This window comes from Amblyomma maculatum, chromosome 10 (assembly GCF_055883805.1).
Source record: "Amblyomma maculatum isolate TAMU_Amacu chromosome 10, ASM5588380v1, whole genome shotgun sequence".
In the NCBI taxonomy this organism is placed as follows: Eukaryota; Metazoa; Arthropoda; class Arachnida; order Ixodida; family Ixodidae; genus Amblyomma; species Amblyomma maculatum.
In genome coordinates this window covers 99,196,723-99,211,671 of record NC_139353.1, presented here as the reverse complement: position 1 = coordinate 99,211,671, position 14,949 = coordinate 99,196,723, and the positions used below count along the sequence as shown (strand labels likewise).

Here is a 14,949-nt window from a genome sequence, read left to right as displayed (position 1 = left end):
GCATGGCAGAGTGAAGACATCCAGTACGAAACAATGTTAGCCAATGCACGCAGACTGTGCCCGTTGAAAGTGTGGGTAGGAAGCACAGCGGCGCAAAATGTGGAAAACCATAGAGCAATGCGACATAAATACTCTTCCGGTTTTTTGTCGTAAGCTGAAGAGGAAAAACGTAGTCAAAATATGCAAAATGTAGTCTTAGTTTGAGAAATGGTTGGTTGGTTTTGGGGGTTTAACGTCCCAAAGTGACTCAGGCTATGAGAGACGCCGTAGTGGAGGACTCCGGAAATTTCGACCACCTAGGGTTCTTTACCGTGCACTGACATCGCACAGCATACAGTCGCCTTGCTTTTCGCCTCCATCGAAAAGCGGCCGCCAAAGCCGAGATTAGGTCCCGCGTCCTTAGGAACAGTAGTCGAGCTTCGTAACCCCTGCGCCACCCCGGCGGGTTCAGTAACCTTTTTATGCAAGTAAAATGACATCTTTCATTGCCGAGAATGTTTTGATAATCATTTACAAACCATATTTGTTCTGGCGGGGGTAAGAGCAAGTGGTCTAAGACTATAGGAGCTATCAATTATTCCCTTGACGCTAAAAAAGCTCATAAAAAATAAGGCAAATACACTGAGAGCGAAGTTAGAGTGTGTCGTCGAAAGAAGAGTTCTCGTCTAGCAATCAATGTCAGCGACTGAAAAGTTAGCGCCTCTGACAAAAGTGAATTTTGCTCGAGGTACTTGTCAGGAATATTACAAACACGAGTCGCGTGCTGTAGTTTTGACGTTCTGCGTAACACGGTGCGCGTGATCACAATAAATAATTTCTTATTATGAAATTATATGGAGAAGCAATGGAAACAGGTAGTTGTAAAGAATACACACCGTGGCTTTCTTGTCTTGCGTTTCATGTGCTGCCCAGCAATGAATTCATAGTCGAGGGACGCAGAAGCGCATAAAACTTTTGCAAGAAGCAACACTAGGGGCTTCTTGAAGTGCTGCAGCATTCGCAGACACAACCTCATTAAAGACTTCACATCAGATTAAAGTTCAGTTCAGTTCAGTCGTTCAGTCGTGTCCGACTCTTCGTGACCCTATTGACCATGTCACGCCACGCTTTCCGGTCTCTCACTATCTTCCTAACATCACATAACTTCATCTGCAGTGCCTCGAGGATGCCATCTAACCATCGCGTTCGCTGCCTACCCCTTCTCCGGCGACCCTCAACCTTTCCCAACATCAAATCTTTCTCCAGCGACTCCTCTCTTCTCATCAGATGACCAAAGTAGCTGAGCTTTAACTTTAGAATTTCACCCTCCAATGAGCATTCAGGGTTTATGGTCGACAATATCGACTGATTTGATCTTCTGGCAGTCCAAGGAACTCTCAAGAGTCTTCGCCAGCACCACAATTCAAACGCGTCAATTCTTCGGCGGTCAGCCTTTTTCACAGTCCAACTCTCGCATCCATACATCACAACTGGAAAGACCATAGCACGAGTTATACGGATCTTGGTTGGCAGACTAATGTCTCTGCTCTTTACTAGGCGGTCAAGGCTAACCATTGCTCTCTTTCCCAGAAGCAGGCGTCTCCTAATTTCATGGCTGCGGTCTCCTTCCGAGGTAATCTTGGAGCCCAAGAAAAGAAAATCTGTCACAGCTTCCACTTCTTGTCCCTTGATGCTCCAGGACTTGATAGGGCAAGACGCCATGATCTTTGTCTTTTTAATGTTCAGTTTAAGCCCAAACTTCTCACTCTCTTCTTGTACGCGCATCAGAAGTCTCTTGAGTTCCGCTTCACTTTCTGCCATTAAAGTGGTATCATCCGCATATCGAAGGTTGTTGATACATTTTCCAGCAATCTTCACTCCAGCTGAAGACTCGTCCAGACCGGCTTTCCTCATGATGCACTCTGCATATAGGTTAAATAGGCAGGGCGACAGAATGCAGCCTTGCCTCACTCCTTTCTCAATCGGAAACCAATCAGTAAGACCATACCCAGTTCTGACTGTGGCCTCTTGCCCTTCATACAGGTTCCTGAGGAGGCAGATGAGGTGAATTGGAAATCCCATCTCTTGGAGAGCTTGCCACAATCTGCTGTGATCTACGCAGTCAAACGCTTTCGCATAATCAATAAAGCAGAAGTAGATGGGTTTCTGGAACTCTCTTGCTTTTTCCATGATCCAGCGAAGATTGGCAACTTGGTCTCTAGTTTATCTGCCCTAGCGAAACCCAGCTTGCACGTCCGGAAGCTCCCGATCCACATACTGCTGCAGCCTACCTTGGAGGATTTTCAACATCACCTTGCTAGCATGCGAAATAAGCGCGATCGCGCGGTAGTTGGAACAATCTTTGGCACTGCCTTTCTTTGGAATGGGGATGTAAACTGACCTCCTCCAATCCTGTGGCCACTGCAGGGTTGTCCAAATCTTCTGAGATAATGTATGCAGAATGCTAAGAGCGTTATGGTTGAGGTTTTGAAGCAACTCAGCTGGAATGCCATAAGTTCCGCTAGCTTTGTTCTTAGAAAGGCTGGCTAAGGCCCATTCAACTTCACTCTTCAGGATGCCCGGCTCGAGATCAGTGATCACAACCGTCTTATGTTGGGTTTGCACATTCGGGTCCTCCTTGTACAGTTCTTCTGTGTATTCCTGCCACCTCTTCTTTATCTCTGCGGCTTCAGTGAGGTCCTTGCCTTGTTTCTCCTTTATCACGCCCAGCTTAGAACAGAAGCTTCCTTTGATATCTTTGATTGTCTTATACAGAGCTGTTGTGTTCCTTAATTGGCTGTTGTCCTCAACTGCTTGGCACTGTATGTTCAGGAAGGCATTCTTATCTCTCCTTGCTATTTTCTGAAAATCCGCATTGAGAACCTTGTATCTTTCTCTTTCCCCCATAACTTTTGCCATCCTCCTTTCCTCAGCTATTTGCAAAGCCTCTTCAGATAACCAGATTGCTTTCTTGCACTTTTTTTGCTTTGGAACTACCTTAGTAGCAACTTCTTGTATTATATCGCGAACATCAGTCCACATCTCTTCGGGCTCTTTGTCTTCTAGATCTAATTCTTGAAATCGATTCCTCACTTCCACAGCATATTCTAATGGAACTTGATCCAGATTATACCTGAAAGGCCTTCTAGTTTTTTGCGTTTTCCTCAATCGAAGCTTAATCTTGGCAACAAGAAGGTGATGATCAGTGCCACAATCGGCCCCAGGCCTTGTATTTCATTATAAATATGATTGTTGTCTCGAGATTTAACCTCAGATTGATCGGTGCGAATTTCGTGAGAAATAAAGCATCCTGGCTGCGTAAACAAGCCTTTCCTTGAAATAACTGTTTGGCTGTTTCTTTACGCTGCGAAGTTTCGTAGATGTCACAATCTGGGGGGTTGAAAAATCTTATTTCTAAACTTTGTGATATATTTCGGGTCATGGAATACCTCCTGTATTCCGTGTTATCTCTGCATAAACGAAATCATTGGGAACGTTGAAGAGCTATCGAAGCCATCTCGAAGACACCCAGCAACGTGAGGGTCAGAATAACATTGCAAATGTTTCTCATTTTATATGTAATATATTACCCACCATAAAGTGAGAGAGCATGCAGTGCGGTAGCGTGGCTTGAACTAAGAAATAGCCGGACAGGTCACTGAGCTGATAGTTTTAGGGTGAAGGGAAGGTTAAGAAAGTAGAGTTTAGTCTTGTCGCTTTTGGTAATTAGACTTTTTGTTCGCTTTAGTATATTCTTTGATTGGTTTGCATTACCGATATTAAGTCGCCCTACAGAATGGATGCTACTACAACTGCTGGCTTAAAACATTGAGGCCACCCGAGTAGGCAACGCATGCCTTGACTACAACGCCAACACGGCCATGAGTCACCTGTAATAATTAGCTGGTGCAGTTGCCACTGGAAGTTAAAATGGCAAGGTATGCCACAGTCGAGAATCGTGTTTATAAGCAGAACGTTTCAGGTCTCGTGAAGTGCTACCTCATTCGCGACAAACGCGGCACACTGCATGAAAGTGCCCCGTGACCAGGTGCCAAGAATATGCCATCTCAATGTAAAGATGAGAAGGTGTCATAATTGGTGTAGCCCTCCCTTTTTCCACCTCATGTGTGAACCCGGATGGCAACGTGTTGCCACACGGGCTTAACCGCGATAAATAATCAAGGTTTGCTTGACTGTACACGTGTGATTCTTAAACTACGTAAATTCACTCGCGCAATGCCTGTCAGCTCTTTACCTGTAACCAAGAGCGAGACTTCCTTCTCCACGCGAGAAACCTAACGATCATACGTTGACCTGACCGCGTACTGTGCTTAAAGGAGATAGTTTTATCAGAACCTTGCGCATCCTATTCTCCGCCTATGAAAGAAGCTGACCTTTAGGCTTTAGTACACATTTCGGTTGTTTCGGTTGGTTTCGTAAAAACGTCTTTTTGACTGATGTTTAAAGCAGGCCTGACGTGTTTTCTGAACAGCTATGCAGATTTAATTTGCCGAAAGGTATTCTTAAGGCAGGCTATTACCGGTAACAGATAGAATGCATAAACGTTTAATCATTGTACTGAGTTTCTGCCTTGCGACGCAGGCATGCATTACCCATCTTACACCGTAAATGACTGCGCATACCATGCGCATCCTCACACATCTTTTAAATTGATTTGACGCTACCTTTTGTTACGCCCTTACTTTCACGTCCCTCTCTTATCCTCTCCGGCGGAGGAGCAGAAAAAAGTTATCTCTTTCTACTTTTTGACAGGCTGTAGAAACTTGTACCATGTGCAAATCTCTGTTTCTAAGGTGTCACCCTCAAGTCCTCTTCCATCATGGCATCTGATCAAGAAGGATTCATGTTTTTGAAGCCACTGCAAGCTGGCGTTTCACGCAATTGAGACCCTTGTGCTATTGTTAAAACTCCTTATGCAAAAGATGCCTCTGAAGGTGGATCGGTTATCCATGACCTGTAAAACTGAAAGCTGTTTAATACAGCTACTGCCAGCCACCTCCACCTCTTATATAGCTTTAGAATGTGCTGCATGCAGTTCTCAAACATTTAGTTTCAGAGTTGAAAAGGTACAAATTCAGTATTGACACCGCGTTTGAGAAATGTGAGTGTCTGCTTTAAGTCTGCCTGCGGAGCTGCAAAAAATATGTTGCCCATTTTAGTTCACGTTTGAGTAGTCTAGGAGTGTAAAAAACCTAACCTCGCCTAAATCAATAATAATCAATGTAATACACTGTGCCGCGAGGAGTAATATTACGTGGAATGGCATTTCTCCACCACACGTCTCCGGCAGAATATAAAAGGGTACAGTTTACAGAATTCTCGCTCACTCCATCCACATGCCTATCACGTCTGGTGCGGCGGTGTAACTCGCATAGCACGAGGTACACTTTTTTCTAATTTTACAAATAGTAAACACTGCTGTTGAATTCGGAAACGTTTCCTAGTTGCGTTGGGTATTAAGCAACGTGGAAGAGTGTGGCCAGGGTGGGGTATCCAATCGCCATAGTGCAATGGAGGCAATAAACATACATCCACTGTCTGCAGTCACCTTTGCTGCCCCTCCATTCCACAGATACCTTATCCTTGGGAGCCTAGTGTTTCCCACCGCTTTCAAAGTGGCCCCGCTTGAATTTTGTCATATTACTCATGCAATCCGTGCGCACGCTTGCAGCGACAAGTCCTTTTTTCGCACAGGTTATGGCAGGTGATGACATAAACACACGGAGCTTATTCTATGCGTTTAGTGTAAAATCTACCGCAGTAGGTGCCAGCTATGGCAGCTCTTTCAACATCACGGAATATAATGTGAATTCCATAAAATATCAAGTTAGCGAACGCGGTAGATACAAGATGAATGTTTAATAATAATTTACGACATCCTCGTTTGAAGCTGAAGTACTGGTAAAGCAGCTAAATGGTGACACCTGCCACCTTCAACATTCGCAGCCTTCATTAGCACACGATTGTTGAGAACATTACCCTGTGCTGTTTCCGTGGACGTAAATGAGATAAAGCATGAACTAGATTAATTACTTTCATATTTATTAGTGCCTTGTTAACATTCTATGCCTACCTCTTTGACAACGCCTGAATTCAAAAGTTCGTAACAAAGGCATTTTGTTTTGAAAAGAGACACTTCTTATTCCAGGCAATGGAGTGGTCGATAATTTTGTTGACATCCGTCCTCTGCGCCTTGATATGGGCAGCGGTTCGACGCTGGCTAGGAAACGAAAGACTGCCACCCGGTACGCGGCTTCCACCCATGCCAACAGTCCGATCTCTTCTGGGTCACGTCGAATTTAACAAGCCCGACTTCTACTGCAACAAGGCGCTCGAGTGGGCAAAACAGTATGGCCCCGTCTACAGGTAAAGTATTACATTTCCCATATTGCTTTTTAAGAGGAATAGCGCATTATTTCTTAATTTTGAATATCTGAAGAACGCAAAAAGACACGGTATGACCAACCATCTGATGTGACAATTCTGCTATACTTATTGGACCTGCTTTAAGCCTTTACTCTACTGAATACCTTTACTCCAGGCCTATAACTACACGCACAATAGAATACTTCTGGAGCATTAAGGCGGGATGGGATAGATGGGGAGCTTATAGTTATAGAGGGCCCCCTACTTAGGAGGCAGTGGAAAGGGCTCAAGGGTGGCGCTCTTGCGGTGCTGTTGAAACTCCAGAAGAGTCTTTTAATTCAATTTCACCGTCTTATCCTTTTTTCATTGCTGTATATCTTTGACACAGTAAGTCAGCAAGGACAAAAATGAATAAAGAACCGCGCTCAGGGTGCAAAAACGTATCATGTCAGTGGATTAGCAGGCATTTGAATTGCGCAGCCGCATCTAAGGGGGGTAAGTGTGGAATGCATGTCTTGCTTTTATACGCACGGAGAGCAGAGGATTCCCGTCCAGTGGTCCACTGTGCCAAATTCTGTTTGAAAAGGCACCTAAAATGACAGAATTCAGAGTAAACAAGACCCAACCCATGCTAAAACTAATCATAGTCATGTGGAAGTAAAACGTTGTTTGTATAGTGTCTTCCTTAGTCGAGGTTTGTTTGTATAGTGTCTTCCTTAGTCGAGGTTTCATATGTCCATAGAACGGTATTGTATTTGCAGTCCGACAATGCGCCGTGTTCCCGTCTGACCAAGGGAACAGGCCTGAAATAGTTTAAGGTGAAAGGCTTTAATGGCTCATCCTGTCGTGGACAAGATGTGTTTGGCCGAGGCGGGATGATGCCATAGAGGTCTCGACCAATCACAGAGAACTTTCACAATATGCGCGAATTCGTGCCTTATATGGCCTTATGTCAATCAGTGATCAAGTACTAATGATGAATCATTATTAGCAATTGATAACTAATCATTTATTTTGGTGCTACATAACAATAAATAATTAACTACCTAATAACTATTTATTTTCGTACTTATTTACTAACCCGGTAATTAGCAATTTACCTAAATAACTAATGAATAATTAATACTTTTTACCTATTTAGTGCCTGTTGCGTAGAAGAATGCGGCACTTAGGCTTTTGCCTTTCACTACTTTAGACACTAAAGCCCTTCGTAATGTTTTCTGCAAAAAAATGCGGACTCCCTATAGTAGGCATATTCAGTATCTCTTTCGACTTTCGCGCCAAACATACGCCAAAAGTTGAGGCCGGTATTCAGAGGTGATGCTGAAAAAATGTACGGATGTTTCGCGGTTTTTAATCACATAAATGCTGACCTATTGACAATGAATTAGCAAAGTCCTTTAGGAGCGCTTGTAGCTCCAAGGGATTTATTTTTGCTGCTACATGTATCATTTTTTTTCCTCTCACAGATGCGGAACTTCTTTCATTGCTTAATGTTTGGCCATAATTCTGGTAGAAACATCCCGTAGCTTGAACCTGCATGTCATTTTTGCCACCATGTGAAATGGTATAGTTTAGTTCGCGATGGCGTAATGTTCAAAAACCAATCAGGCTTTGAAGGATTTTTTCCGCAAATTTCTTTGCACAATGCTTTTTAGCCAGGCTGTGAAGCTAGCTCAGAGAATAGTGCATATCTGAAGTAGTTGGCTGCTAAATGTTTCAGCAAGTCACTATGGAAGCACTTTTAATTATCAAGGAGAGAAAATTGAGTCGTAAAAGTTTTTGAACGAACGAACTGTCAGCCAAGACGGACACTAGTTGCTATAAGACTAAGATCTTTAAGTAACTAATTATCTGAAGTTCCTCACTAGATTCCTAAAACACATATAAGTGATTACTGCCAATGTAGCCTTTGAAGCCAAGGAAGGAATGCCATATGATATATTGAAAAAGCCTCTTGAGGTTAAAGCTCAAGTCAATGCGTTGATTTTTATTTGCGCGAGTTGGAAAAGTTGACCCCTTCCACTTCCAAACTCGGTGAAATTGCTGTGCTAGCTAGTGCTATGCTCTGCTGACTATAGTCTCCGTTTTTAGAGGTTACCATAATCGCGCATTTTCCTTCCTCGCCCCATCGTGCGAGAAAAACTGCATCGTGTAATGACCGGTTCTTTTTTATTTCTTTTACGGCGGAGGAAGAGATGAAAGTTCATGCCATGTAACAATAGAGCAGGCAGCCGCTTATAAGCTTGCAGCCTTTGCCGCACTTTATCGGGACATGCTGCCTTCACACAAAGCAATCGGTCACTCAGATTAGTTCGTTTTGATGGACATCTGCCAGCTTTGATTCAGCTGCATCACGATGTGTCGAATGTCAGTTGGGGATCTCGAACAAGCTTTTTTTTTTCTTCGGAGGCTGAGGAGCACGTTTCAATTCTAGTATTATATTTATTTCAGACTCGTGAATCAGCAGTGTGCAATGTGTTGTTCCATCGCAGATACCGACATTTCTCTGCTCTGTGTAGTCAGCCACTAGATAATGCAATTAGAGTTTAGTTTGCCTAATTTGCTAAACTTGACTTTGTGTTGTTCCCGACTTCAGATCGTTGAGTTGATGAAGTATCGTAATAAACGTAGCACGGAAATATTTTTGTTGACGACTTTTCAAACAAGATTTGCAATAGAAAGAGTGAAGGATGATGGGATTCTTGCTAAATCCAATTAGAGTGAACAGTTCGGAGGCAACCTTAATCTATTAGCCCGCATTTCAACCAGCGTACACATTACATGTCGTACTCAGGCTAGGAGACGCAGCCTCCCGTTTTATGTTGTCAATTTTGTTTTATGTTACTTAATTACAATGCTTTTTCCAATCGCGGAGAATGACATATGCTTCAGCACGAGACTTGGTGTCTATGCGGAAATGGCAGTGTTAGCATTGTTTCAAAAGTTGCCCTGAAATCAATCAGAAAAATTAAAATTTCTGTTATCATTTGCAGAGTGATGTATATGTGCACAATCATTAGAACTGTTTTTCGCGTTTTACTCAAGTGTAAATAATCGATTCATCCGCAAAGTTGTGCTGAACGGTTACTTATTCGTTCAATATGATTAGTAACACATTCCTGAAAGGCAACTAAGTTTAAATAAACAAAATGTAATGAAATATAACTTCATGTAAAACATTATTGCACTAAAATTCAGTTTCTTTGCAGAATAAAAGTGAACTTTATGGATGTGGTCTTGCTGAACAATTTGGAAAGCATGAATAAATTCTGCAAAGGAAACCAGTTGCTGGACCGGCCTAATGTGATGAATTTGGGCGGTCAAAAATACAAGGGTAAGTAATAATCGCAGCGCTGTATAGTTATCAGTTTGACTTTCTATGAACGCAAAGAGAAGCTAAGCGATACAGACTATTCATGTCGACTCAGGAAGCGTACGGCAGAGATAGTGTAGGAAAAAAAATTCTACCAATATCTCAGGGAACCTATTTTGATGATTTAAAAAGAAAAGCATCAGGAAGGCGAATAAACGGCTACTGCTCAAGCACAAAAAATGCTGCGCAGCTGTTTAGTAGGAGGGTTTTTGAAATATATAATGTAATTAGAGCAGAAAATTATTACAAATTGGGAAAACGTTTACAAAGTTTAACAGTACCAATGGAAAGGAATAATTCGGCTTTGAATTGTCGGGATTACCGTCCTAAAAAGACAGACTCTTGCTATGAGAACGCTGTAGAGGAAAACTCGAGAAATGAAAAACAAGACGTGTTGTCATTTAAATTGTCCCCCATGTACGTATACTAAAGTATTATATAAAAAATAATGCAAACATAATGTCAGAAGTGTGGTAGCATTACTGCTGTTACGATGCCGCGGTATATACGCCTTTGCACTTCAGATGTAAAAAAACAGCAATCTTAGCAAACCTCAGCAAAGATCGAAGGTGAAAAACTCTATACGCTTTGTTCTGGGTATAGTCGTTCAGGAAACTTTTGGATATCTAAAGAGTGTTGAAGCGCGGTTCTGTTACAAGTATATTTGCCAGTATTATTAGGCAGTGTTCAAAAACACAAACTTCAGGCATAAAAATGATTGGAATGTAATATGCCTAATTCATCGCTCACGAAAAACAGTAGGGAAATATATGACGCCAAAGATATTCGTGCGGCTGTAAGCAAATGTAAGAGCAATACAAAAAAAGCGCTAGGCTGTATATTGCCGCATTCCTAATCATTCTTCTGGCGCCGTCATGCGGTCAAACTAGATTACCGATGCTTTAGCTGGCCTTAGTCACGCTAGTGGCCCCGGCATCCTTCGTCATCCTCTCTCGAGCTCACTCCAGCCTTGCCACGTCCTAGCGCCGCGTCGCTGTGGATAAACCCACTTTCTAACCTTCTGGCTGTTTGATGGTGACATTTGGTGGAGCCGCCTGGTATTATTTATTTATGTCCAAATACTGCAGGCAGCAGCGCTGCCCAAGCAGGAGAGGGGTTACATGTTCTGCAATAACAGTTCAGCAAACATATTCCATTGGTGCATTCAACAATAAATTGAGGCAAACGGTTCCACTGATTTGTTGTGAGGGGAAAGTATGAATGCTGGTAAACTTTGGTCCGGGCGATTTATGGGCTTACTACTTTGGAGTGGTTCAGTCTACTAGATCTCTGGGGAGCAGCAAAAATATAGGTATCACATGACAAACCAGACTTGTTGTTATACAGCATGTGAAAGAATTCCAGCTTAGAGACCTGACGGCGTACTTTAAGGGGTTCTAGCTTAAGCTGACTCAGCATGTTAGAGACCGAACATCGTCCCATGAACGCTGACTTCGAAGGCACCTTTGAAACCAGTTCCGAGTGCGTGGACACAACACCTGTCCACAAGGCGAGTCGTCGTCTGCGAGCCCTACATTCTGAGTTCAGCGGCGTAAGAACACCCCTGAGAGCGAGGACGCCTACCTCGGGTAGCCATCCTCCTCAAAAGGCTGGAGCGGCACCACCGTTTGTCTTACACACACTTCTCGGCCACCGCCTTCGTTCCATGGTGATAGTTTCGAGGACGTTGAAGACTGGTTGGCCAGTTTCGATCATGTGGCGCGCTTCAACCAGTGGGACGGTGAGCGTAAGCTATAAAACGTCGACTTCACATTGCTGCATTCGGCCAAAGTGTGGTACGAAAATCACGAAGCTTCTTTCACTACCTGGGAAGCTTTTCGCCCTGAGTTGTTGGCGACATTTCGTACCAACGAGAGAAAAGAGAGAGCCGAGCTCGTCCTGCAGTCAAGATCGCAGCAGCAAAATGAAATTGTTGCCATGTTCATTGAAGACATGACGCGACTCTTCAGTCGGGCTGATCCAGCTATGCCCGAGGCCAAGATGTTGCGCTACTTAATGCGGGGTGTAAAGGAGCAGTTGTTTGCCGGACGTGTCCGCAACCCCCCGACAACTGTGGCAGAATTTACGAGAGGCAACGGGTATGGAGCGCTCCTTGCAAGAGCGGAGCGCGAAATGTGGCCGACTTGCTTCTGTAGCAACCGCCCATCACTGACCGCCTACGTCGCTGCCCCCTGAGGAACTTCGCGAGTTCGTGCGGAGCGTAGTGCGTGAAGAGCTCCAGAAACTGCCCTTACCGTGGTCAGGGATGAAATCCGGACGGTTTCATCCAGGGATGAAACTGCCGGACGTGGTCAGGGATGAAATCCAGCTCTAGAAACTACCCTTCAAAGCTTTCCAGGCAAGCGCAGCTGCAGTAGCGGACGTGGTTAGGGATGAAATCCGGCTAGTGGTGCAGCCACCTCCAGTAGCCGCAACCGGAGCCCTACATGATAACTTAAAGCGAGGTATTACAAAAACCTGCGCCTGTGCCACAAGCCACTCCTTCTGTTGCTTTTTTACCTTCTGCGCAGTACCAAGTTCCAGCTGTGCCCGTCCAACAACAGGAATTCAGGCCCGCCATCCGTACGACACACTTGTGGCGAACGCGAAACAACCGCCATTGCGCTACCACTGGTGGGAACTTGGCCCCGTTCGGCGTGACTTCCCCTACCGACAGGTGGATCTCAGGGGTGTTTTTCCCGAAACACCTCGACCGCGCTACGGTGAGCGACCGCAGGAGATCGAGCACTACTTGGCCGCTAACGTGTAGCCCTCGTCTGCACAAGGACGCCAGTCCCGATCACCGTCTTTAAAAAGGTTCTCTTCTCCCAACCGCCTGTCAACCTCTGGCCAGTTCAGAGGCACGTCCCCACGGCGAGAAAACTAAAGATGGCGTCTCTAAGGGTAGGGCCGCGCGCAGCTGTAGAGAGTCAAGAGCCTCCACCCGACGATTTACCGGAACGTGCTGACCGACGGCGACTCGACTCGACGAGCCTACCAACGAGCTGCAAAAGATTGGTTTCCGCCGAAATTACAGCAACCGCTGACAACCGCAACGTGAATGCACTCGTGGATACTGGTGCTGATTTTTCGGTAATGAGCAGCCGGCTAGCCACGACCCTCAGAAAGGTTTTGACGCCTTAGACTGGATGGCAGATCCGGACAGCTGGCGGCCATGTGGTGACACCGATTGGTGTCTGTACCTCTCTGAGGGTCCGCTGTGCTCTCCGAGTGCTCCAAAGATCTAATACTATGGAGTGCTCCAAAGATCTAATAATAGATCTATGGCGCTGTGATCGAATTTAAGGACCTAATCGTGTCGTTTCCCGCCCACCACACTCTTGACGCCGAACCCCAGCAACAAATACCAGAGCTGCTAGTCTGTGACGATCACGTTGAGATACCATCAAGATCCAGCACGTCTGTGACTGTAGAGTGCGATAGCAGCCATAGAAATCGTGTCATTGCCGAACCCAACATGTCGCTGCTTCTGGGTCGACAACTCTGTGTAGCTTAAGGACTTATTGAACCTAAAGGAGAGGCGAACCGAGCTTTTGGTCGGTTGTGGACCGCGATGTTTGGCGAGGAAATCAACGATTGCGTATTTTGAATAATTCCCGGGATGCGCAGGGCAGTACGCGTTATACGAAATAACGGACTCAGTAGAAACGCCGACTACTCCACTTAAAGCTGACATCAACCTGGACCTCCTGCCTAATCAGAAACGCTGCCTATAGATCATTATCAACTATTTCCGGGACTGTTTTGCAAAGACCTTAAGGGTTAGACAGACACTACTCACAAAGCATCGAATTATAGTCGACGACAACCAGAGACCATTACGTCAGTGTCCTTGTCTGGCCTCTAAAGGAGCGGGATGCAATTCGCCGGCAAGTTCAGGAAATGCTCAGGGACGACTTGATCCAGCCGTCAAGGAGCCCATGGGCATCGCCTGTTGTCCTAGTGGCGATAAAAGATGGGACCCTATGGTTCTGCGTTGATTATCGCCGTTTAAAAAAGGTTACCAAAAAAATACGGTTGTCCTCTACCCCGAATTAATGACTCCCTAGACAGTCTGCGCCACGCGAAATATTTCTCATCGTTCGATTTACGCAGTGGTTATTGGCAAATAGAGGTAGATGAACGCGACCAGGAGAAAACCGCCTTTATTACCCCGGACGGTTTGTTCGAACTCAATGTGCTCTCTTTCGGGCTATGCTTGGCTCCTGCAACCTTCCAGCAGATGATGGACACTGTGCTTTCTGCCTAAAATGGCAGTCTTGCCTGGTGTACCTGGATGACGTAATTTTTTCCGACACGCTTGAGGAACACCTGAGGCGCCTGCTCACCGTTTTCGAAGGCATTCGTCAATCCAGTCTGTACATTAAGCCTGAAATGTGACATTTCGCTTACCAAGAGCTGAAGTTTCTGGGCCACATTGTGAGTGCCAAGGGCGCTAGCGCAGATCCCGACAAGACAGTCGCCATAGCTGCTTTCCCCATTCCAACCGACAAGCGAAGCGCACGTCGTCTTCTGGGTCTTTGTGCCTACTACCGGCGTTTTGTGAAGAACTCGCGGATAGCTGAGCCTCTAACTCGCCTCGCTAAAAGAGAACGAAGTGTTCTGTTGGGGTCAAGGGGAACAGTGGTCCTTTGAGAAACTACGAACACATCTATAAAGGGCACCTATACTTGGTCACTTCGACGAACAAGCCGACACAGAACTACACACAGATGCATGTAACGCCTGCCTTGGAGCAGTGTTGCCAAATGTCGGTGAGCAAAAGTAGCTAGATGGCAACGTGAAAGTAGCTAAAAGTAGCTAAAAAATCTAGCAAGGAGCTAAAAGTAGCTAGATTTTTTCCCAGGAATTTTTATTTATATTTTGGATATATAACACATTTACTGGTAGCCCTATTATTGTAAAAATTAAACACAGCTTTCAAGACATGGTTTCCTACAGGCGGCTACGCATGACAAGTGACAAGTGCTAACTAACGAATAACGAATGATAAATGTGCCCAGGTTTCGATTCTGATAATTTAGGCAGACCTAGACGAGCTGCGAATGCATCACTCCTCTGTAAACACGCAATGACTGGACTTTTATCTACTTTTTGCGCGTACACAGAGGCCTATGAACGGAGAGTTATGAAAGGTTTAATGACTGTCCAGGCGATATCTTCAGTCCGCTACTCGGCGTAACTCG

The 14,949-nt window shown here is 44.9% G+C and overlaps 1 protein-coding gene across 1 annotated transcript in view; it reads left to right on the top strand.

The window, feature by feature from the left end:
- LOC146177102 (cytochrome P450 2C23-like) overlaps positions 1-14,949 on the top strand; it is a 67,933-nt gene that overhangs the window by 7,747 nt on the left and 45,237 nt on the right. Inside the window, exons 2-3 of the mRNA XM_084581092.1 lie at positions 6,149-6,366; positions 9,579-9,703. Of these exons, the coding sequence (XP_084437218.1) occupies positions 6,152-6,366; positions 9,579-9,703 (340 nt within the window). The 5' untranslated portion in view covers positions 6,149-6,151. The remainder of the gene's footprint in view (positions 1-6,148; positions 6,367-9,578; positions 9,704-14,949) is intronic.